Source organism: Branchiostoma floridae, chromosome 7, assembly GCF_000003815.2.
Source record: "Branchiostoma floridae strain S238N-H82 chromosome 7, Bfl_VNyyK, whole genome shotgun sequence".
Lineage (NCBI taxonomy): Eukaryota > Metazoa > Chordata > Leptocardii > Amphioxiformes > Branchiostomatidae > Branchiostoma > Branchiostoma floridae.
Window position 1 is genome coordinate 8985314 of NC_049985.1, and position 22856 is coordinate 9008169.

General features: G+C 44.0%; 1 protein-coding gene across 4 annotated transcripts in view; it reads right to left on the minus strand.

Annotated features, from left to right (window-relative positions):
- LOC118419012 (kynurenine/alpha-aminoadipate aminotransferase, mitochondrial-like) overlaps positions 1 to 22549 on the minus strand; it is a 44449-nt gene extending 21900 nt beyond the window's left edge. Inside the window, exon 1 of one of the 4 annotated variants that reach the window (XM_035825228.1) lies at positions 22394 to 22549. In XM_035825228.1, coding sequence (XP_035681121.1) covers positions 22394 to 22460 — 67 coding nt within the window. In that variant the 5' untranslated portion in view covers positions 22461 to 22549. Of the gene's footprint in view, positions 1 to 13303; positions 13478 to 15338; positions 15493 to 18077; positions 18227 to 22393 lie in introns of those variants that run through there. The other 3 variants (XM_035825227.1, XM_035825230.1, XM_035825229.1) reach the window with 3 other exon arrangements.
- Between the last annotated feature and the right edge of the window lie 307 nt (positions 22550 to 22856).

Here is a 22856-nt window from a genome sequence, read left to right on the forward strand (position 1 = left end):
CATGCCATGATACCATGACACATTTAAGAATTGCAGTCTCCAAATGTATACTAACAGAGAACGAAGAGAAATAGTTTAAGGAAATCCTTCTCTTTTATGAAAGAAAAGTGCGTCATGCCATGACACACGTAAGAATTGCGCTCTCTAAGTGTATACTAACAGAGAACGAAGAGAAATATTTGAAAGAAACTTTTTACTTTTATGAAAGAAAAGTGCGTCATGCCATGACACACGTACGAATTGCGCTCTCTAAGTGTATACTAACAGAGAACGAAGAGAAATATTTGAAAGAAACTTTTTCCTTTTATCAAAGAAAAGTGCGTCATGCCATGACACATTTAAGAATTGCGCTTTCTAAGTGTATACTATTAGAGAACGAAGAGAAATATTTGAAAGAAACTTTTCACTTTTATGAAAGAAAAGTGCGTCATGCCATGACACTCATAAGAATTGCGCTCTCTGAGTGTATACTAAGAGAAAACGAAAAGAAATCTTTTAAAGAAACTTTTCTCTTTTATTAAAGAGAGGTGCGTCATGCCATGATACACTTAAGAATTGCGCTATCTAAGTGTATACTATTAGAGAACGAAGAGAAATAATTGAAAGAAAACTTTTCTTTTTTATCAAAGAAAAGTGCGTCATGCCATAACACACTTAAGAATTGTGCTCTCTAAGTGCATACTATCCCGAGATGCTTTGCAGGGGGAAGGGTCTAGGTATAGAACACACCATGTGTCCTCACTCGGGTTTCGACGCCCGACCAGAACGGAGTGATGTCTTCCCCTCCCGTTCTGCGCGCGGACGCCACCCTGGTGAACCGTAGCATCCTCCCGCTTTTGCGGGAGTTGCGAAAGCCCGACGGTCCGCCTGAGGAGGACCAACTAGCACGGTTTGAGGCCGAGACACCTCTCTGCAAAACTACGAAAACCTCACCCTCCTTTTTCAGCACTGGATTCCAGTGCTGAATATGGCTTCAGCACTGGATTTCCAGTGCTGAATGTTTGTCAGCACTGGTTTTCCAGTGCTGACGCCCTCTCAGCACTGGAAACGCCTGCTTCAGCACTGGAAACCGAGTGCTGACGAACATTCAGCACTGGAAACCAAGTGCTGACAAGTTTTCGACACTGAAAACCGAGTGCTGAGAGTGAGGAGACTCTGAGATATACCGTTACAGTAATTTGGCATTACGATATGTCTTTTGCTCTACTAAAAGATTACCGGGATTATAAATATCACCTATTGTAAGATTATATTCTGCTCTATAACATTGTGCACAGTGTTCATTTGTCGATTACCTTCGGGGATAATGGAAAATACTCGCGATCGATGGGCGTGACGCTTTCTTTACATGGGCAATAGGTTAATACATATACATATCCGTCTACCTTCAATAGAACCTTCGAATTTACGTCTAGTGCCGCTATCAGCACTGGGAGATTCCAGTGCTGGAAAGACGTCAGCACTGGTTCGAACACCGTTCCAGTGCTGAAAAGACGTCAGCACTCGTTTTCTAGTGCTGAAGATTTCACAGCACTAGTTTTCCAGTGCTGAAGTGTCCCCGAGCACTGGTAAATCCAGTGCTGAAGGTGAGGTTTTTGTATATCAGCACTCGGTTCCAGTGCTGACGGCGATTACAGCACTGGGTAACCAGTGCTGAATGAAATATGACCTGGCCCGGCCCCGCTGTCCCCGGATTTCAGCACTGGTAACCGAGTGCTGACGGCAGTTCAGCACTAGAAAACGAGTGCTGAAAGAAATTCAGCACTGGAAAACCAGTGCTGAGCGAGTTTCAGTACTGGAACAAGGCCGATCAGCACTGGAAAACGAGTGCTGAAATAATTTCAGCACTGGAAAACTAGTGCTGAGACCGTTTAGACAATTGAATCAGCACTGGAACACCAGTGCGGAAGGCGAGGTTTTCGTAGACTTGCCACCTCTCTCGGCATACAATGCTGGGGAGATTGCGGCACGGATTGGGGCACTGACTGGGGAGCCCCCGGAGGAGCTGATGGAGATGGCCGGCATGGACCCCAAGGCCGAGGCCTCCATGAGGAAGCTGGCACACTGTGCCATCCTGGCCGCCAATAACATCACGGCGGCCCAACCCATCAAGCAGGACAAGGCCAGCAGGGACGCCGCGCAGGCCGCCGTCGGTCTGGTCGAGGATGACCCGTCGACCACCGAGGATGGCCCGTCGACCTCCGGCCTTGGTAGGAAAGACGGGAAGAGGCCAGCGACAGCCCCGCCGAAAGCCGCCCCTGGACGACAGGGGAAGAAGTCAAAGAGGGACCCGGCCAGCAGCTCTGAGTCGGACTCTGATGACGATGACATGGAGGTTGGTTCTGATACTTGTCCTACACATTGTGCATGGTCGTTTGTTTGGAGGGATTCCCCCAATGGCGTAGGCCTAGGCGATCCCCCTAATTTCTTCAGGAGGGGTGGTAGTCCTCAGACCTCACGATATTTGATCACGATTCTGACGGAGTTTGACGGTACAATAGTGTGTTAAAATATTGTGTGACGACCCGGCCGAGGCCTGGATTTTATGTGATATGGACATCCATGGTGATGGCTCTGTGTATGGGGCTTGAGACGGGAGGAAAATCTGTTCCCCCGCAAGCCGAGAATGAGTTATCCTTACGAGTGCGTGAGGCTGGGGCCTGCCATCGCGTAATACATGAGTTACGGAGCTTGAGACGGGAGGGAAATCTGTTCCCCCGCAAGCCGAGAATGAGTTATATTTGCGAGTTGCGTGAGGCTAGGGCCTGCACTCGTGTAATGCATGAGTTTACGGAGCTTGAGACGGGAGGGAAGTGTGGTCCCCCCGCAAGCCGAGAATGAGTTATATTTGCGAGTTGCGTGAGGCTAGGGCCTGCACTCGTGTAATGCATGAGTTTACGGAGCTTGAGACGGGAGGGAAGTGTGGTCCCCCCGCAAGCCGAGAATGAGTTATATTTGCGAGTTGCGTGAGGCTAGGGCCTGCACTCGTGTAATGCATGAGTTAACGGAGCTTGAGACGGGAGGGAAGTTTGTCCCCCCGCAAGCGGATATGTTGTATGCCCTACGAATCTTTTGTGTGGTGACACGCGACGAGAGTTCTTACCAAAGGGTGCCGCAGTACACTAAGTTTAGCTGCAGGTAGAAGTTTCGATTGTGCTGTGGGTCGAGGTGGGCTCCCGACCGAACGAGTCGGGACCCTCCCACCCATGATGACGTCTCCGTTTTTCCATACCCCTAGTTTCCCCTCGCCTCTCGCTGATTATGCCGCTTTCTGAGTATGGTCAGTGATGGGCAGAGCTATGTCTTGGACCCGACTTTGAGTGGGTCTTGCATGCTATCCCCAATGTCAGTAAATACGAGTTTGGCGGTACTTTGGAGAAGACGAAAAGTAATAATGCGTACCAGACGCTAGCACTCTCCTCGCACGATTGATGACTGTAGGAACGGTGTGACAGCAGCTCGCTATGGTAGAGAAGAGATAAAATCTAGTCGATCAGCCATTTGAGTGGGAACAGGCCCCAGGCTCAGTAGATAACAATGGAGGACAGTATGTTCCCCACGAAGTCGCCGGATGACACTTAATTGACACCATGTGACCACCGACCACACAGTGGTGGAGAGGTTAATGCGTGTAACGTGAGTGGCTAAACCTCTAAGATCCGACGTGTTTTTGGGTTTTTGTAGGATGATGAGGTGGAGTGCCAGTTGCGGCGGGTGAAGCGGGTCTGTCAGGACCCGTTTATACATCTATATCCGGCCAGACTACAGAATGCCGTGAGGAGGCTGGTGAGGGCGGCCAAGGAGGCTGGCCACAAGAGGCTGAGTCGGTTTAAGGTGGTGCAGGGTTTCCTTGCGGGCACAGCCGCCAGCCCGACAATAGGAAAACACGTCGGGAAAATGCTCATGACGAAGGAGGAGCTCCGTTTCTCGGAGGAAGCGGAGAAGGCTCGGGCGGAGTTGCGACGAGCAGAGAGGAGCATGCACATGCCCTCGACCTGGATGCCACCGCCACCGGGCTACCCTGACCAGGCATGGGGTCAAGGGCCGGTGCCCCCAGCCTTTCCGAACAACGCCTCTGGTGGTGGGTTTGGTGGGCAGCAAGGCAAGGGCCGGTCTTTCAGGCCCGGCGGCCCCAACAACCGAAGGGATGGCCCGAGGGGTAGGTGTTTTAACTGCAACGAGCAGGGTCACCATATCAAGGGCTGCCCCCACCCCCCGAGGCGGTAGACCATTATCATGACGGAGCAGAAAAACAAAGGAAGTGTCAGACATCTGGGAAGTGTCAAAGCATGTCAAACGGACAGACAAGGCCGCTCAGAGCATACGGACATTGTAGACGATTAGATGTAGAAGTAGACACACTTAGTACCAGTAGTTTGATCGCAGAAAAAATTGGAAAAGCGAGGAACTGGGCACATAATAATAAAATGGAGGTTATCAATCAACATCTTTGAATAAAGTTCTGGTATCGCTATCCTATACATGTGTGCGAGTGTTTGTTTGTTTGTGTGTACATCTGGCCATGATGGATGGGCTGACATAGCTAGAAAACATAGCATGGTACGACGCCGACGCAAACCACACGGGGTCCTAATTGGTAACAGCATATGTCTTTGATCCTTTTGCCTCCTGCCGCTTAAAATCAATTTGACTCCGGAACAAAGACTGTGGAGAAAACCCATAGAACAGTAATTCTGGTGTATTTTACCGGGACATGTGAGCAATGAGGTTAAAGATTTGTCCCTATTTCTTGATTTCCCCTCAGTTTCCGGCTAACGATAAGGGTTACAGCTCTCCACGCCACCACACCAATTTCGACCCATGCCACGTGCGTCGCCGAAATGCGGATAACGTCACGTGGGTAACATTTGAAGGTAAATCATGGCCGACGCCCCTCCCAGGAAAACATGTATCTGCAGAAGAGGCAGTGACCTCCCAGGAGGACATAGATCCGACTTCCTTGCCCTTCAGGGACCCAAAAAATTTCATCGCCGGGTCACTACACGAGAATCCAGAAGTGTGGGAAAAACTAGCAGATTTCTCGGATAAAGGGCAGCAGGTCCTGGATTGGATACGAAATAAGGTTCAGGTGAAGAATTTCTTCACCCCTTTCAAAGGTTGTTTCAGGGAACGGATGTACGATTCCGATACCCCTCCATCGATAATCCTTCCGAACGCCAGAAACTGTGCAAAACACGATGATTTCATTACGTCCCAGATCTTGGCCAGGCTAGAAGATGGTTCCATTAAGCTATGGGGAAAAGTTGGCGAATGCACCCCCCCTCACTTAGTCCTCCCGCTGACTGTTGAACCATCTAAGCCCAGGTTGTGTTGGGATGGACGTTTCTTGAACCTCTGGACCAAAGATTGCCCATTCCAACTAGACACGATAACCGAGGCCCCCAGGCTTCTAACAAAAGGGGGCTATATGACCCATACCGATGAAAAAAGCGGTTATTCCCATATCGGATTGTCAGAGGACAGCTACACTTATTTTGGTTTCCAGTTTAAAGGTTATCTCTTTGTTTACTGTTGTCTTAGCTTCGGCTGGAAGGGATCTCCATTCGTTTATAACACAACAGGATCTTTGATAGCCTCGTACGCTAGACACCTAGGCGTCCCAACGTCGTTGTACATCGACGACAGGTTGAACGGCGAGCTGATGACGCAATGGGCACTAGTGACCTTTGACCACTTCCAGCTGGCTAGCAGAGCTAGCTATGTCATGTGTGAGTTATTGACGAGGGCGGGATATTTCCTCAGCCTAGAGAAGTGTGTTATTGTACCAACACAGTGCTTGGTGCACTTGGGTTCCGGCCTGAACTCAGCAGAGGGCACTTTCTTCTTCCCAGAAGATAAACGAGACAAGTTCATATCCCTCCGAGAGACGATCCTGGCATCTAAGAGTGTGACAGTACTCATCCTTCAGAAATTCGTGGGCAAGTGCGTGTCCTTTGCTCTGATGGTACCAGGAGCAAGGATTTATACCCGCCAATGCAATAACATGATAAGCATTATGACAAAGCTAGGTAGGTCTCGCATGCGTTTGACAGAGGGCGCCCGCACAGAAATAGAGCACTGGAGTTTTGTGGACCGCGAAGTACGTCCAGTACCCTGGCGAGACGAGAGGCACACCGCCATCTCCATGGCAACCGACGCATCGGGTTATAAGTGGGGGGCTGTCCTGCACAACCCGGCTCGTGCAGGGACGGACGTGAGTTTGAGTGACTACTGGCAAGGACAGGAAAAAGCGAAAGACATTAACTGCAAGGAAGCTATGGCTGTCACCCTCGCATTAAAGTCGGCAAAAGACTGGGTGAAAAACTCGAGGGTGACAATCAAAGTGGACAACAAGGCGGTTGTCGACGCGTGGAGAGGCGACGGGGCACGTGCCTTGTCACTGAATGAAGAGATAAGGCATCTCTTTGAAACAGTAGTAGATCTTAACATATCTCTCACGATGAAACACGTGAAGACGACAGAGAACGAGGCAGACTATCCGTCCAGGCACATGTCTAAAACGGACTGTATGTTAGCCCCACACCTATGGCACCGAGTTCAGACGGAATTTGGGGGCAAGGCAGGTCACACGGTGGATCTCATGGCGCTAGATTCTAACGCCCAGAAGGACCACACAGGGAGAAGATTAAGGCATTATACACCCCATCCGACTCCTGAGTCGGCGGGTGTTGATATGTTCAGCTTCGATCCCAACCTTTCCCCGTTGGGACAGAGAGAGAACGCCTATGTGTTCCCACCTATCAATATGATAGGAGTAGTGGTGAATTTTTTGATTCAGAGTAAGGCGACAGCCACAATAGTCGTTCCGAAGTTGTCGCCGCGACCCCTGTGGTGGCCGATCCTGGTAGGAGCGTCAGAGAGAGCGGTTAAGTTATCTGAAGAGAAGAGCCATACAGCCCTACTTACGCCATCCAAACGAGGTTTCCAACCCGGGAAAATGTTCAGATACGAACTCTGGGCCTTCAGGATAGAAACTAGCCCGACATAATACAACGTAATTCCTCTACTCACAGCGGACATGGTATGAGTGGAAAAAATCAACAGGTGTATTTGTCCCTTTGTACAGCCACTACCAGCGGTGCCTCGTTTGTGGAAGCCCGCTGTTGCCTGCCCGGAGTGCCATCACCCTAACGACCAGGATTTCAGGCATTGTCAAATGTGTAACTACGTACGTCGGCCGTGCCCGCCCCCTCGGAAGTGCGTTGAAATAGACAAGGCAGCGATAGATAATCGACTGGATGAGATCAACAGGATGGCGAAAAGCACGGATTACGGGAAGAAAAAGACTGCCTTGGAGAACGAGCTCGTGGATTTCTTAGGCAACTCGGCACCGCCGAAAGATCTAGTGACGGCGTCTCCAAAAGATGTATGCGCTTTCCTGGTGTGGAAAGATAAGGGGGGAAAGACCGTCGTACACAAGGTGAACTGTAAATATTTTGGGGAAAAACGCAAAACTGGGTGCGGCTGCCCAAAACGGCTGGCAGCAGGGACGGTTGACTCCATTATTGGTCAATTGAGAGCAATCTTTACCACATCTGGGCGGGGAAGAGACTGGACTGAGGCGGTTTGTGCAGGGAACCCCGCAGCGGCCCCCGTCGTGCGCCAATACCTAAAAGTGACGAAGGCGGAGCAGGCTAATGCCATGATACAACCAAAACAGGCGCAGCCCGTCTTTTTCGATAAACTCACAGCGGTCTGCACTCACATCACAAAAAAGATGAAAGAAAAAGAGGTGAGGCACACAACATTATTTGCTTTGGCCCGAGACCAGGCCTTCCTGAAGATCATGTTTTTCGCTGCAGATAGGGCGTCAGATTTAGCGCGTTGCAAATCAGAAGAGTTGGCGTGGTTGCCAAATGAGGAGGGCATTCTGTTCAACCACACGTTTGGAAAAACACTTAGAGATGGGACAGTAAACGCATTTCCGATCCTGGCAGGGAAAAACAAGTCAATGTGTCCGATACAAGGCCTCCGATTTTACATACGGGTAGCGCAGTCCCTGAAGATTTGCCTCGATAAGGGGTATCTGTTTAGAGCGATCAACAAAGCACAGGAGGTAACCAACGATCCATTCACTTACGATGCGGCGCAGTACCGGTTCAAATCGTACCTAATGGAGATAGGTAGATACGAGGGTGACACTCTTCACGGGCTGCGGACGGCAAGTGCGATTACAATCGCACTCGGGGGAGCCGACCAGTCAGCCCTGATGTCCCACGTAGGGTGGAGAGATAAGGCGACGGCAGAGCGATATCTACAGCTGGGCAAGATCTGCCACGAGACGTCCCCAGCGGCGATCTTACAGGCGCAGACAGGACAACAAAGCAGTGTTAACAAGGGACTGAAGCCAGTAAATGCGGGATCATTTTATAGAGATAGGAACTCAGGACAGTATAAGCCGGTGTTTGAGAGAACTCCCCATTGATGTATATTCCCATAAGCTCGACGATCTTTGCACATGTGTGAAAATTGAGTAAAACGCTGATGTTGTTTTTGATATAGTTTATAAAGAAAGAGACAAGCACTGTTTACAAGATATTCAGCGAGAGGCGAGGGGAGCACTGTTGTTGGGGGTATGGAACGGAGACGTAGTTTCACACAGAGAAGGAAGAATGTAAAATGTGCGGTAGGATTTGTTATCCTAAACAGTTTGGTGTTACAAGGAAACGTAATTAATTCTGAGATCGATTGGGCATGCAAGACGCATTGAACTTGAATATGTGATGTACATGTATACCAGGGTATAAAAGAGAAAGAAAATAAAATAAAGAAAGGAGCACTGGATTCGAATTGGGACTGAATTATCCTTGAAGTGAGAATAGTGAGTATTGGAGAAGAGAGAAAAGGGGATGGGTGGAATGGAAGTAAGGAGGAACGTACGTCTGGGGTAGAAGGTGGGGCCTCGATATATTGCCCATACCTCAACCCGAACAGAGGCAAAGTAACTTGGGATTGAGTACTATCCCGAGATGCTTTGCAGGGGGAAGGGTCTAGGTATAGAACACACCATGTGTCCTCACTCGGGTTTCGAAAGGGGAGATAGGAGGGGCGGACTGGCAGCCCTGAACTACAGGATATAGGGAATAAAGGATTTATAAGAAAAAAAAAAAAAAAAAAAAAAAAACGATGGAAATAAAAAGAAAGAAAAACGAGAAAGAATAAAGACAAAGAGGAATGGCGTCCGCGCAGGCTACAGTTATTTTGCCACTGTTCGGGCCTTTGGCCTTGGCCTCGATATATTGCCCATACCTCAACCCGAACAGAGGCAAAGTAACTTGGGATTGAGTACTATCAGAGAACAAAGAGAAATATTTTAAGGAAACCTTTCTGAAAAAAAGTGCGTCATGCCCATGATACACTCAAGAATTGCGCTGTCATTTTGTATACTAACAGAGTACGAAGAGAAATCTTTAAAGGAAACCTTTTTCTGAAAGAAAAGAAGGTCAAGCCCTTGACACACCTAACAACTCCGTTCTGTAAGTGTATACTATCAGAGAGCAAAGAGAAATGTTTTAAGAAAACCTTATTCTTTTTCTGAAAAAAAAAGTGCGTCATACCCATGACACACTTAAGAATTGCACTCTCTATTTGTATATTACAGAGTACGAAAAAAAACTGTTAAGGAAACCTTTTTCAAAAGAAAGGAAGGTCAAGCCCATGACGCACCAAAGGACTTCGTTCTGTAAGTGTATAATAACAGAAAAAGAAGAGAAATCTTTAAAGAAAACCTTTCTCATTGCGTCATGCCCATGACACACTTAAGAATTGCGCTCTCTAAGTGTATACTAACAGAAAACGAAGAGAAATCTTTTAAGAAAACCTTTCTCATTGCGTCATACCCATGACACACTTACGAATTGTGCTCTCTAAGTGTATACTAACAGAGAACAAAGAGAAATTTTTTAAGGAAACTTTTTTTGAAAGAAAAGTACGTCATGCCCATGATACACCTAAGAATTGCGCTCTCTAAGTGTATACTAACAGAAAACGAAGAAGAATCTGTTAAGGAAACTTTTTTCTGAAAGAAAAGTGCGTCATGCCCATGATACACCTAAGAATTGCGCTCTCTAAGTGTATACTAACCGAAAACGAAGAGAAATCTTTTAAGGAAACTTTTGTCTCAAAGAAAAGTGCGTCATACCCATGACACACTTACGAATTGCGCTCTCTAAGTGTAGACAAACAGAGAACGAAGAGGAAATCTTTTAAGGAAACTTTTTTTTGAAAGAAAAGTACGTCATTCCCATGATACACCTAAGAATTGCGCTCTCTAAGTGTAGACTAACAGAAAACGAAGAGAACTCTTTTAAGGAAACTTTTTTTCTGAAAGAAAAGTGCGTCATGCCCATGATACACCTAAGAATTGCGCTCTCTAAATGTATACTAACAGAAAACGAAGAGAAATCTTTTAAGGAAACTTTGGTCTAAAAGAAAAGTGCGTCATACATATGACACACTTACGAATTGCGCTCTCTAAGTGTATACTAACAGAGAACAAAGAGAAATCTTTTAAGGAAACTTTTGTCTCCAAGAAAAGTGCGTCATACCCATGACACACTTACGAATTGCGCTCTCTAAGTGTATACTAACAGAGAACAAAGAGAAATCTTTTAAGGAAACTTTTTTTGAAAGAAAAGTACGTCATGCCCATGATACACCTAAGAATTGCGCTCTCTAAGTGTATACTAACAGAGAACGAAGAGAAATAATTGAAAGAAACTTTTCTTTTTTATCAAAGAAAAGTGCGTCATGCCATGACACACTTAAGAATTGTGCTCTCTAAGTGTATACTAACAGAGAATGAAGAGAATTATTTGAAAGAAACTTTTCTATTTTATCAAAGAAAAGTGCGTTATGCTTAAGAATTGCGCTCTCTAAGTGTATACTAACAGAGAACGAAGAGAAATATTTGAAAGAAAGTTTCCTCTTTTATGAAAGAAAAGTGCGTCATGCCACGACACACTTAAGAATTGTGCTCTCTAAGTGCATACTACCAGAGAACAAAGAGAAATATTTTAATAAGGAAACCTTTCTGAAAGAAAAGTGCGTCATGCCCATGACACATTTAAGAATTGCACTGTCATTTTGTATACTAACAGAGTACGAAGAGAAATCTTTAAAGGAAACCTTTTTCTGAAAGAAAAGAAGGTCAAGCCCTTGACACACCTAACAACTCCGTTCTGTAAGTGTATACTATCAGAGAGCAAAGAGAAATGTTTTAAGAAAACCTTATTCTTTTTCTGAAAAAAAAAGTGCGTCATACCCATGACACACTTAAGAATTGCACTCTCTATTTGTATATTACAGAGTACGAAAAAAAAAACTGTTAAGGAAACCTTTTTCAAAAGAAAGGAAGGTCAAGCCCATGACACACCAAAGGACTTCGTTCTGTAAGTGTATACTAACAGGAAACGAAGAGAAATCTTTTAAGAAAACCTTTCTCATTGCGTCATACCCATGACACACTTACGAATTGCGCTCTCTAAGTGTATACTAACAGAGAACAAAGAGAAATCTTTTAAGGAAACTTTTTTTGAAAGAAAAGTACGTCATGCCCATGATACACCTAAGAATTGCGCTCTCTAAGTGTATACTAACAGAAAACGAAGAGAAATCTTTTAAGGAAACTTTGGTCTAAAAGAAAAGTGCGTCATACCTATGACACACTTACGAATTGTGCTCTCTAAGTGTATACTAACAGAGAACAAAGAGAAATCTTTTAAGGAAACTTTTCTCTTTTTCTAAAAGAAAAGTGCGTCATACCCATGACACACTTAAGAATAGCGCTCTCTAAGTGTATACTAACCGAAAACGAAGAGAATTCTTTTAAGGAAACTTTTGTCAAAAAGAAAAGTGCGTCATACCCATGACACACTTACGAATTGCGCTCTCTAAGTGTAGACTAACAGAGAACGAAGAGGAAATCTTTTAAGGAAACTTTTTTTGAAAGAAAAGTGCGTCATGCCCATGATACACCTAAGAATTGCGCTCTCTAAGTGTATACTAACAGAAAACGAAGAGAAATCTGTTAAGGAAACTTTTTTTCTGAAATAAAAGTGCGTCGTGCCCATGATACACCTAAGAATTGCGCTCTCTTTTTGTATCAGAGTACGAAAAGAAATCTTTTAAGGAAATCTTTTTCTGAAAGAAAAAAAAGGTCAAGCCCTGACACACCTAACAACTGCGTTCTGTAAGTGTACACTATCAGAAAACGAAAAGAAATCTTTTAAGAAAACATTTTCCTTTTTCTGGAAGAAAAGTGCGTCATGCCTATGACACACTTAAGAATTGCGCTCTCTAAGTGTATGCTAACAGAGAGCAAAGAGAATTCTATCAAGGAAACTTTTCTGAAAGAAAAGTGCGTCATGCCATGACACATTTAAGAATTGCGCTCTCTATTTGTATATTACAGAGTACGAAAAGAAATCTTTCAAGGAAACGTTTTTCTGAAAGAAAAGTGCGTCATACACATGACACACTTACGAATTGCGCTCTCTTTTTGTATACTAACAGATTACGAAGGGAAATCTTTTAAGGAAACCTTTTTCTGAAAGAAAAGGTCAAGCCCATAACACACCTAAGAATTGCGCTCTCTATTTGTATATTAAGAGAGTACGAAAAGAAATCTTTTAAGGAAACTTTTTTCTAAAACTGGCAAAAACGTTATCAGGCTAGGGCAAAGTTGCTTGGTATGTCAGGTGCTGGCCGCAGACTCCCTTGAAATAAGCCTGTTTGTTTAACCGTCAGACAGCAGATTCTCAGTGTGGACCAAGTCCTTGGCCACATCAAGTAAATAGTCCATTTCTGAACTCAGCTGAACCTCCTTGCTTGCTTCCAACGATACTGAGTCAGGACACGCGGGCTCCACGGCTACGCGTTCTGGTATGACCTCTCTGTTGCGACCCGGAAGTATACTGGATATACTGGAAAGCGGTAGCCCAGAAACCCCCATGCAGTACGAAATCGTCGCCGAAATCAGGCATTTCACGGCAGTTTGAAGGCCAACTTTAGCTCTTGAAATCTCACCGTAACATAATATCTAAAAGTTCAAATGCACTGTATGTGATAGATCAACTTGTCAGGATCACGTAGATACCTTTTATAGCATCATCTGGCAGATATTTTCTTTTCTATCGAGTTTTTCCGTGACGATGTCTTGTGCCTCTTTTCGGCGGTCAACAAGCCTCTAGTAGAGAGCTCAACTTGAACTTTAAAAGTATGACCTATTCTTGACACGTATCAAACGTTAGCAGCTGTTCAATCCAACTGAATTAAAGCTCACCCAATCCACGGAGAGGCGATGCTGCCCTGGCCATAGCCACAGCGTTTAGAAACTTGGCGTATTTCATCTTTACATGTTCAGGTACAGTAAACGGTAAACCTCATCATCAGCGGGCCGTCATGGCCTGGCCTCGTGAACTTCTCGTGAACTCCAGGGTTAGTCCATTTGTGAAAGTGGGGGTGGTGTAATCTCCAAGCAGATCTATCGTTGGCACTTGGCAGTATCCAAAGGGCTACCGCTAGATCTCTTGAAGATTTGTCGGACTCCTCTTTAGCTGATGCCACAAACTACATACGCGACCAGGAGCTATTATTAATAAAAGTCTCCGAGTTTTTCTATCGTTGGCATGGCAGTATCCAAGTGGGGTCATTGCCATGATAGTAGACCACCAGGGTAATATATAAGGTGAGTGGTTCACAAAACAGAAAGTGACGAAATTCCATTGCGCTAACAACACAATGCTAACCAACAAGCAACTATACGGCCCACTCCCAGCCATTTCATCTGTGGTGAGGCGGCGCCGGCTCGCCCTGGCAGGGCCGCGGGCATGTGGTTCGTGGGAACGAGCCTGCAGACTAATGGACTGGCTGCCAGAAGGAAGGCGCAGAGTCAGTGGCCGACCATACATTACCTTAAAGACAATGATAGAAAGAGACATTGGACTGTCAGGGTCTAATTTAATGTCTGCCATGAAGGACAGATCATACTGGAAAACTTGTGCTTTGGACTGTGCCTCACCGGTGTAAAACCGGATGAATTATGAATTATTATTATTATTAATAACACAGTGTCTGATGTCGGACGTCATCGTGCGGTGCGGTCACAGGAGCCTACCTACGCCAATCTCATGGAAATCGTTGGTAAAATTATCCATTGGGAGCATCCTACGAGGAAAAATAGAGCTGAAATAGATTTTAAACTTATTCAAAAATGTTCCATAGTTGTGCGATATCAAATGCTTCACTACGACCCTTTTTCCTACGGATGACGTGAAAAATTCATACGTAAAAGTTCAACCATGGTCTTCTGGTTTCACTTTTTTTTCCCTGATAATTTCGGAGTTGTTGAAAACTTGGCAGGATCCATCAGGTAGTAGCCTGGATTCCATACCCCAACCTCAAGATATATCTTTCGTGTACAGATATACTTGAGATCGGGCTGGGGTTTGGTGACCAGGCTAATCAGGTCGCAACTAAAGAACAGCGCGCCCGAAGTAGAACCTGTGCCCAAGGCTAACGTTTCCACTTGTCTGATCCTGTACCACTTGCTGGTTATGCATTCAATAGAGCATACTCAAGTAATCAAAGTCGACACAAAAAGTTTATCAGTCGGAACACCGATATCGAACGTAAATACGGCCCTTTAATACCTGGTATGATATGGCACCACAGACACCTCGGGGAGCGTCGTTTTTTACCCTTAATTATCGGAATAACATCTTTATCTCATGAGTATATCAAAACGCTAGCTGTAGAAAATTTGAATACACGATTCAGACGTTAGAATTCTTGACTTGTTATAACATTTTTGTCGTCGTTGCAAAAGTTCACTAACAGAACCCCAACTCACCAGATCACCAGTCAAAAGGCTTTTCATTGAGGTCATAAGGGATGAGGCAAGGGTCAGACAACGTATACAACAGAGCTATAGTTTACATCATTTAAGTCCTAATAATGGGTCTGATAAGTCTATATACGTATACACAAGTTTTACATACAGTGTATGTTTTACATACATTGCTCGCTCCTCTTCGGTAAATTTCTCGAACTCCAACAAGCCTCCAACGAACTCCACGAATTACATTGATTTTTGATAAATTGACAACAGTGCGACTTGCAATTGCGTTGCACCTGTTCATCTGGGCATGAAACGCACACAACAGTGTCTCATGCCAGTGCGAACTTGCAAGAGAAAATCGGCTATTAAAAAGGCACAAAGCTAATAATAAAGGTGCCACAGTGCCAACGTACCACAACTAGGCAGTGTGATAGGCCAATGACTTAACGTCCTTAGATATTCCTAGGGTGTTACTTACCCAATTTGCTCAAGGACAGGCTCTTCCTAGCTCTGCTAACAGCCGTCAGATATCGCCCGTAGTTCATTCTTATTCTTGACTGCGACAAGATAACGTTTAAGTTTGATCGACTACGAAGATTGACCGGCTATGGCAAAAGTGGACCGATACTCAGAGGAAAAAAACGGTTGGCCAAGACCCATTACATTGTATAAATTTCCACTGCCGCATGTACAATGAATTTCTTCTCTGCCTTTCCCTTTCTTCTACCATTACACAGTTTGGCCTTTTCGTTTGGCCTATTGTTCTCAGGAAAAGGTTCCGTGTATTAAACTTTTCCCTTTGTTTGCCAAACTGCTCGTCTCTGTCTCTGTTATTGTCAGTGGTCGCTTAGGTAGGTAATTGTGGGAAAATGTCCCACAGCGGTCAGGCACCGCTTCTAGCTCCTCCCGTTAGTCTCGCTCCTGTCCCACGTGGGCGGTCACCTCCCACTGCTCCCTCATTATTACCTTTGCCAGAATGGCTAAGGTTATGTTTTGGGCGTGTTTGTGTGTCTGTGTGTGTGTCTGTCAACAGCATAACTCGAGAAGCCTTGGATGGATCCTGATGATATTTGGTAGGTGGGTAGGGGTCGGGAAAACGAAGGTCAATTTCGATAATGGTACTGCAGCTGAAACTCAATTTTTGATATCTCGTGTTCTGGACATGCTGTGGTCATGATTTTTAAGTGGCAGATAGCCCTCCAGGCAGAGAGTAAGAGCTGTGAGTTTGGACCCCCTAGCGGCTTTTTTTGGAACTGCAAGCGCGGGTTTCCATTCAAACTTTGGAGGAGAATAACTCTACAACGTGTCGACGGATCGTCATGATTTTTGGTATGTAGATAGAATGAGTGATGACTTACATAATGGAATACTAATTATGCAAATCAACAGGAGAGAAATGTCTATAGATATCAATTATGCAAATGATGACCTCATTTGCATAATTAATGAGAAAATATGAACATGTTGACGGATCATCGTGTTTTTTGGTATGTAGGTAGCGTAAGTGAAGACCTACATAATGAGATACCAATTATGCAAATCAACAGGTAATGTGCATAATTAATGAGGATATTTTATAAATTCACTACAATCCATGATAGGACTTGTCACATATGTAGCTGAGAAAGAGAGAAATGTCAATACATATTTATCATGCAAATGATGATCTCATTTGCATAATTAATGAGAAAATATGAACGTGTTGACGGATCGTCATGATTTTTGGCATGTAGATAGCCTAAGTGAAGACTTTTATAATGTGATACTTATCATGCAAATTAACAGCTAATTTGCATAATTGATTAGGAAAAGTTCATAAATCCACTGCATTCCATTATAGTACTTTCATCAAAGTTGTCACATATGTAACTGAGAAAGAGGGAAGAGAGTAACTCAGTAAGGGTGTATTTAAAGACTTTCAAAGAGAATAAGTCAAGAATGGATCAAAGGATCATCATGATTTTGGTATGCTGATAGCTTAAGTAATGCTAGATACAATTTGATATCAGTTAATTGTAACTTGGGATCTAATTTGCATAATCAATGCCCAAATCTTATAAACCAACTCCAAGCATATAATTATAAAGAAAAGGAAATGAGTAACGCATTTGTCTACAGACATCATTCTACTAAACAAGCCTGGTTTATTTGGCAAAGGTATGTGTTCGTGGAACTCTAGTTCTCTCTTCGGTTCTTCACGCGTCCAGACGTCCCTCCTGCTCTCTCCTCAATTTCCAATCCCTGACTCAGACAGAGTCATGATACAATAATGATAATAATAATATCGGGTGTATTTTGCAGCAAGTGTGGGTAATGAGGCTGTTTACGTGGGCGGCATCTCCCCGAGCACGGACCCCAGTTTTACGTCCCTCCCGGAAGACGATGTCGTGGAAAGCTTCGTGAGGCTACAGCAATCCTATCGAAAGTAAAAACGGTGCTTACCTGCTCTAGTATGATATGACACCTCGGAGAGGGTCATTAAATATAACCCTTAATTATCGGAATAAAATCTTTTAAATATCTCATGAGAATTCCTGCCGGGCATAAAATGTCTGCTGAGGTTGTTCCACTGCCAGTCATCCGTGTAATTCCTCCCAGTGGCCAGGCGTGTTGTGCATATCAAAATGCTGTCAAAAATTCGAATACCCGATTCAGACGTTGGAATTCTTTTTGTCGTTGCTCAACAAGAACCCCAACTCGCCAGAACCCCGCCAGTCGGGCCGGGACCCCCTGTTCACGGCCCGGAGCGTGAGCCCCTCGATCAGCACAGTGAACTGGTCAGACAGTACTGCACATGTCTCGCGATCATGCCCTATACACTGACTTTTAGGTACTTTTAAGGCACTATCAATTTCCAAAACGTAGACTTAACTTCACTTTATTCTGCAAGCAGAGGTTGAGTCGCGGAGATATATTAGTAGTAGTAGAGAAATTGTTTGAACCCTTGTGTACTTGTTACTTCATGAAAGCTTGTCGTCGAGGTCATAACCGCTGAGGAGCGAGCAATGTATGTAAAACTTGTGTATATAAACTTATCAGACTCTAAATTGTGTATATAAACTTATCAGACTCTAAATTGTGTAAAACTATAGCTCTGTTGTGTACGTTGTCTGATCCTTGCCTTATGACATAAGGCAAGGGTCAGACAACGTACACAACAGAGCTATAGTACATATAACGTATATTACATATAACGTCCTTTGAAATGCCTACTTACCCAGCTTGCTCAAGAACTCACTGTTCCTAGCCCTGCTTACAGCCGTCAGAAATCGCCCGTAGTTCATTCTTGTTTTTGACTGCGACAAAATAACGTCTAAGTTTGATCGCGATCGATTACTAAGTGGACCGATACTGAAAGACGAAAAAAAAACGGTTGGCCCAGACAAATTACTTTCTGTAAATTTCCACTGTCGCATGTACAATGAACTAGCTTGAGGGCACTTGACTAATTGACTTATCCCTGATCATGACTCAGCCACTACAAAGTAAGGTGTGGGCCGCTAATACCCCCTTTCCACTAGGGCGGCGATCTCGCCGCGCTCTCTCTGCGACCTAAAATTTGACAGATCTCTCAACGAATTGTTAAGTTAAAAAACGAACCTTTATACGCTTTGTGTGTTTTCTTGTCTTTTCAGTGTCACTTTTACATTTTGTATGATGTATCCAGTATGAAATCGAAGTTTACACATAGTCGTTTTAGGTCGCAGTGAGAGCGCAGCGCGATCGCCGTCTAGTGGAAAGGGGGCCTAAGCAGTTGAAAATCATGATTTGGGGATATTAAAGAATAGCCCTGGACATTGACACTGGAGATGATGATTAGCTTTATATCTCGTGTTTGATAGCTCTATGCGCCTATATATGCCCTACTTGTCCACTGTTCCTTAAATTTCTATTGTACAATGAACGGGGTCACTGACTGACATGTATGTTAATGATGTCTGTCTTAACAACCTATTGATATCTAAGTCTGTCATATTTGTAAAAAGTGAGAAAAAATATGACTGCAAGTTTGGTGTTTTATCGGCGGCAGCCTACCAGCGATAATTACATTGTTTGTAAAGCAAACTCAAAAGCAAATAAACGTTATCATCTAACATTAACTAATGATTCCTTTTTAAACGTTGCACGGTAATATATTTCTCCACATCTGTAGGTTTATGAATCGATAAACCAGTTACTTATTTCATATTTCCAAGTATAAAATACCTTCCATCAAAGAAATCAAAAGGTATTTTTAAGTAAGTCTGAATACGGATACACTGAGTTAAGTTTTATGGAACTCACAGTGTTGTAACTGAATCAAAAACCGCTGAAAAATGATTAGAAAATATATCCAAAATAGCTTTTCAGTGATAAAAGGATGTTTACTTTTGATACTTAGTGCAAAATATAACCTTGATATCGTTGATGGCATGGTGGTGGCACTGTTAGGCATCTTGCCACCAGTGCGTTACTAAGTTTTCTAACTTAAAAAAAAAAAACACGTTGCGCTTGCAACTGGCACCTCAAGGTTTGCTTGCGGCACCTCCAGATCCGTGGGGCACCCCTAGGTTCCGTGAAGGTACATCTGCGCTATCGAACCCCGCAATGCCGCAAGCGTGCCCCAAGTGCAGTGTGGGTGCACCTTCACGGCTAGGTTCGCTTGCGGCACCTCTAGGTTCCGTGGGGCATCCCAGCTTAACAGCCGTCAGAAATTGCCCGTGGTTCACAGCCGCCACGCCATGCCGAGAGTTCTAAGCAGTTTTCTTTTCCTTCCGCAAGAGAAAGTAGTCCGTTCCATGACTCCGCGCGTCAACACCCCTCACAAGAAAGCTTGTCGCTGAAGTATACAACTGCGTATCTTCTTCATTTCAAGTCATTCACAGTATTTTAGCCTCCTTGTTAGCTCATATAGATTTTTGAACCGGTTGTGTATCGTTTTCCTGTCATAAATACGACCCCAAATCAGGTGACTTTCGCGTAAATTCGCCTGTTGTTTTGAACCTGTTGTAGATTTCAAACCAACAGGAAATCACCTGCGTAAGAAAGAGCAAACCCTCTAGTTTCTGAAAGTATAAGATTTATTACAGATTATTTGGGCGTAATGCATTTGCCCCGATATTCTGTGAAGTCATGTCATAATTTTGATTCCAGAATAGAACGCAACGGGTTTGACGATTTAGCAATTATCCAACCGTGGTAGCTCCTCTCTCCATAGATCTTAAAGTTTATCACCAGAATTCTGTTTACGGTGGTCCCCAGTTTATGAATTCAGAGTTTCAAGTCAATATACCAATCCGAAGTGATCTAAATCTAACTTCAAAATTTCTAACTGACTGCCGTAGCGAACAGCGCGCCGTTTTTTGAGTGACAGATGTACGTTCCATGAACCCCGGGCGTCGGGACTACCTACCAAAAAGCTTGTCGCTCGAGTTTACAGCTATGTACAATCAATATTTCATCACCCTTACAATATGTAAGGTTTCTATTTTACTCCTACGTACTTTTTAAACCGACTTTTACCTGTACCCGTTTGATGATATGATCTGAAATCAGTTGATTTTAGCACAAGTTCCCCGCTGCGTTTTACCTTACAGCAGATTTCAGAACGAAAGAAAATCTAGTACGTAAAATAGACCAAAATCTCTTCTTTCAGGTGGTATTTGGCATATTATCAATTTCGAGGGCGAAAAAGGCTTAAATTTGAACCGCGCGAGGCCACCTCATCAGAGGCGTCCGAAAAGGAACGCTTCCGTGCTGGCATCAGCGCCTGTTCCACAGAGCGCACGTCGGACCCGCACCATTGTATTTACGTACTAGTTACCGTAAAACTAAGATACCATTTGCTAATTCACTCCGTTTTTACGTGTAGTTTTTCTTTAGCCATCCTTTGAAAACACTGGAGAGGTATATTGGTTCCGATACTTGTGTTAAAAGTCGATTGCATTCGAATCAACCAAACCACCGACTGGTAACTTTTGGATTTAAAACAGTCGAAAAGGTGACCTCAGTAAACATGGAATTACAAACCTTTCCAGATTTCAAACCAACAAGATTTTCACAAGAGGTATAGTAGAAAATACAACAATTCTGGCGCACTAGTCATTGAAAAAAGAATCGAAGGCGTAATGCATTTGCCCCGAAATTCAAATTCGTCGAAAATTTAGCTCAGAATGGCACCACCATTTTGCCAATTTCATCGTGTAACAAATATGATCAGGAAACCAGACATAATAGTTATAAAAACCGACAAAAATGGATCATATCGAGATTACATGATATTCCTCTAAGACAGATATAACACAATCTTAGTAGAAAGGCCGCCAATCAGGTCTAAAGAAGCTGTAAAACTCGGATGAAATTTCATCCACCTGACGCGCGAGAAGCGTTTCCTTAGCAACGTGTTGCTAAGGACCGCGGAGCGATTCGAACTGCATAGAAAACCTGTTCGAAAACTGTTGTTCTTGACTGCGACAGAATAATGTCTAAGTTTGATCGATTACTAAGTTTGACCGACTGGACAAAAGTGGCAGAGGAAGGAAAAAAAAACCTGCTGGCCGAGACCCATTACATTGTATAAATTTCCACTGCCGCATGTACAATGAATAGCTTAACCAAGGACATTCTGAGAACGTCCTTGGCTTAACTGACCAATCCCTGACTCAGACAGAGTAAGGTGCGGACCGCCAAATCGAAAGTAAATACGGTGTTTACCTGCTGTAGTATGATATGACACCTCGGAGAGGGTCATTAAATATAACCCTTAATTATCGGAATAAAATCTTTTAAATATCTCCGAGAATTTCTGCCGGGCATAAATTGTCTGCTGAGGAAGGGGCATCTGGCCCAGCCATGTTCCACTGCCAGTCATCCGTGTAATTCCTCCCAGTGACCAAGCGTGTAGTGCATACCAAACGCTGTCAAAAATTCGAATACCCGATTCAGACGTTGAAATTCTTCAATGTTATAACATTTTTGTCGTTGCTCAACAAGAACCCCAACTCGCCAGAACCCCGCCAGTTGGGCCGGGACCCCCTGTTCACTGCCCGGAGCGTGAGCCCCTCGATCAGCACAGTGAACTGGTCAGACAGTACTGCACATGTCTCGCGATCATGCCCTATCACACTGACTTTTAGGTACTTTTAAGGCACCGCCAATTTCCAAAACGTAGACGTAACATACTTCACTTTATTCTGCAAGCAGAGGTTGAGTCGCGGAGATATAGTAGTAGTAGAGAAATTGTTTGAACCCTTGTAGTACTTGTTACTTCATGAAAGCTTTTCATCGAGGTCATAATCGTTGAGGAGCGAGCAATGTATGTAAAACTTGTGTATATAAACTTATCAGACTCTAAATTGTGTATATAAACTTATCAGACTCTAAATTGTGTATATAAACTTATCAGGCTCTAAATTGTGTAAAACTATAGCTCTGTTGTGTACGTTGTCTGACCCTTGCCTTATGACATAAGGCAAGGGTCAGACAACGTAAACAACAGAGCTATAGTACATATAACGTATATTACATATAACGTCCTTTGAAATGCCTACTTACCCAGTTTGCTCAAGAACTCACTGTTCCTAGCCCTGCTTACAGCCGTCAGAAATCGCCCGTAGTTCATTCTTGTTTTTGACTGCGACAAAATAACGTCTAAGTTTGATCGATTACTAACTAAAAGTGGACCGATACTGAAAGACGAAAAAAACCGGTTGGCCCAGACAAATTACTTTCTGTAAATTTCCACTGTCGCATGTACAACTAGAGTTCCACGACCCCATACCTTCGCCAAATAATCCTACCTTTCTTTACAACTGCTGCTTTAATTGTTTATCATTGATTATGCAAATAAGGTTCTTATTTACATAAATTGTATCAGTTGATCATCTCCTCTACCAGACACCAGACGTACACAATCTATGTTAAGAAAGAAGGCTTTTATCGCATGAGACCCTCATTTGCATAATTAATGTTCAACGATGTTCACCCGTACATAACTTCCAAATACTACAAGTAAGAA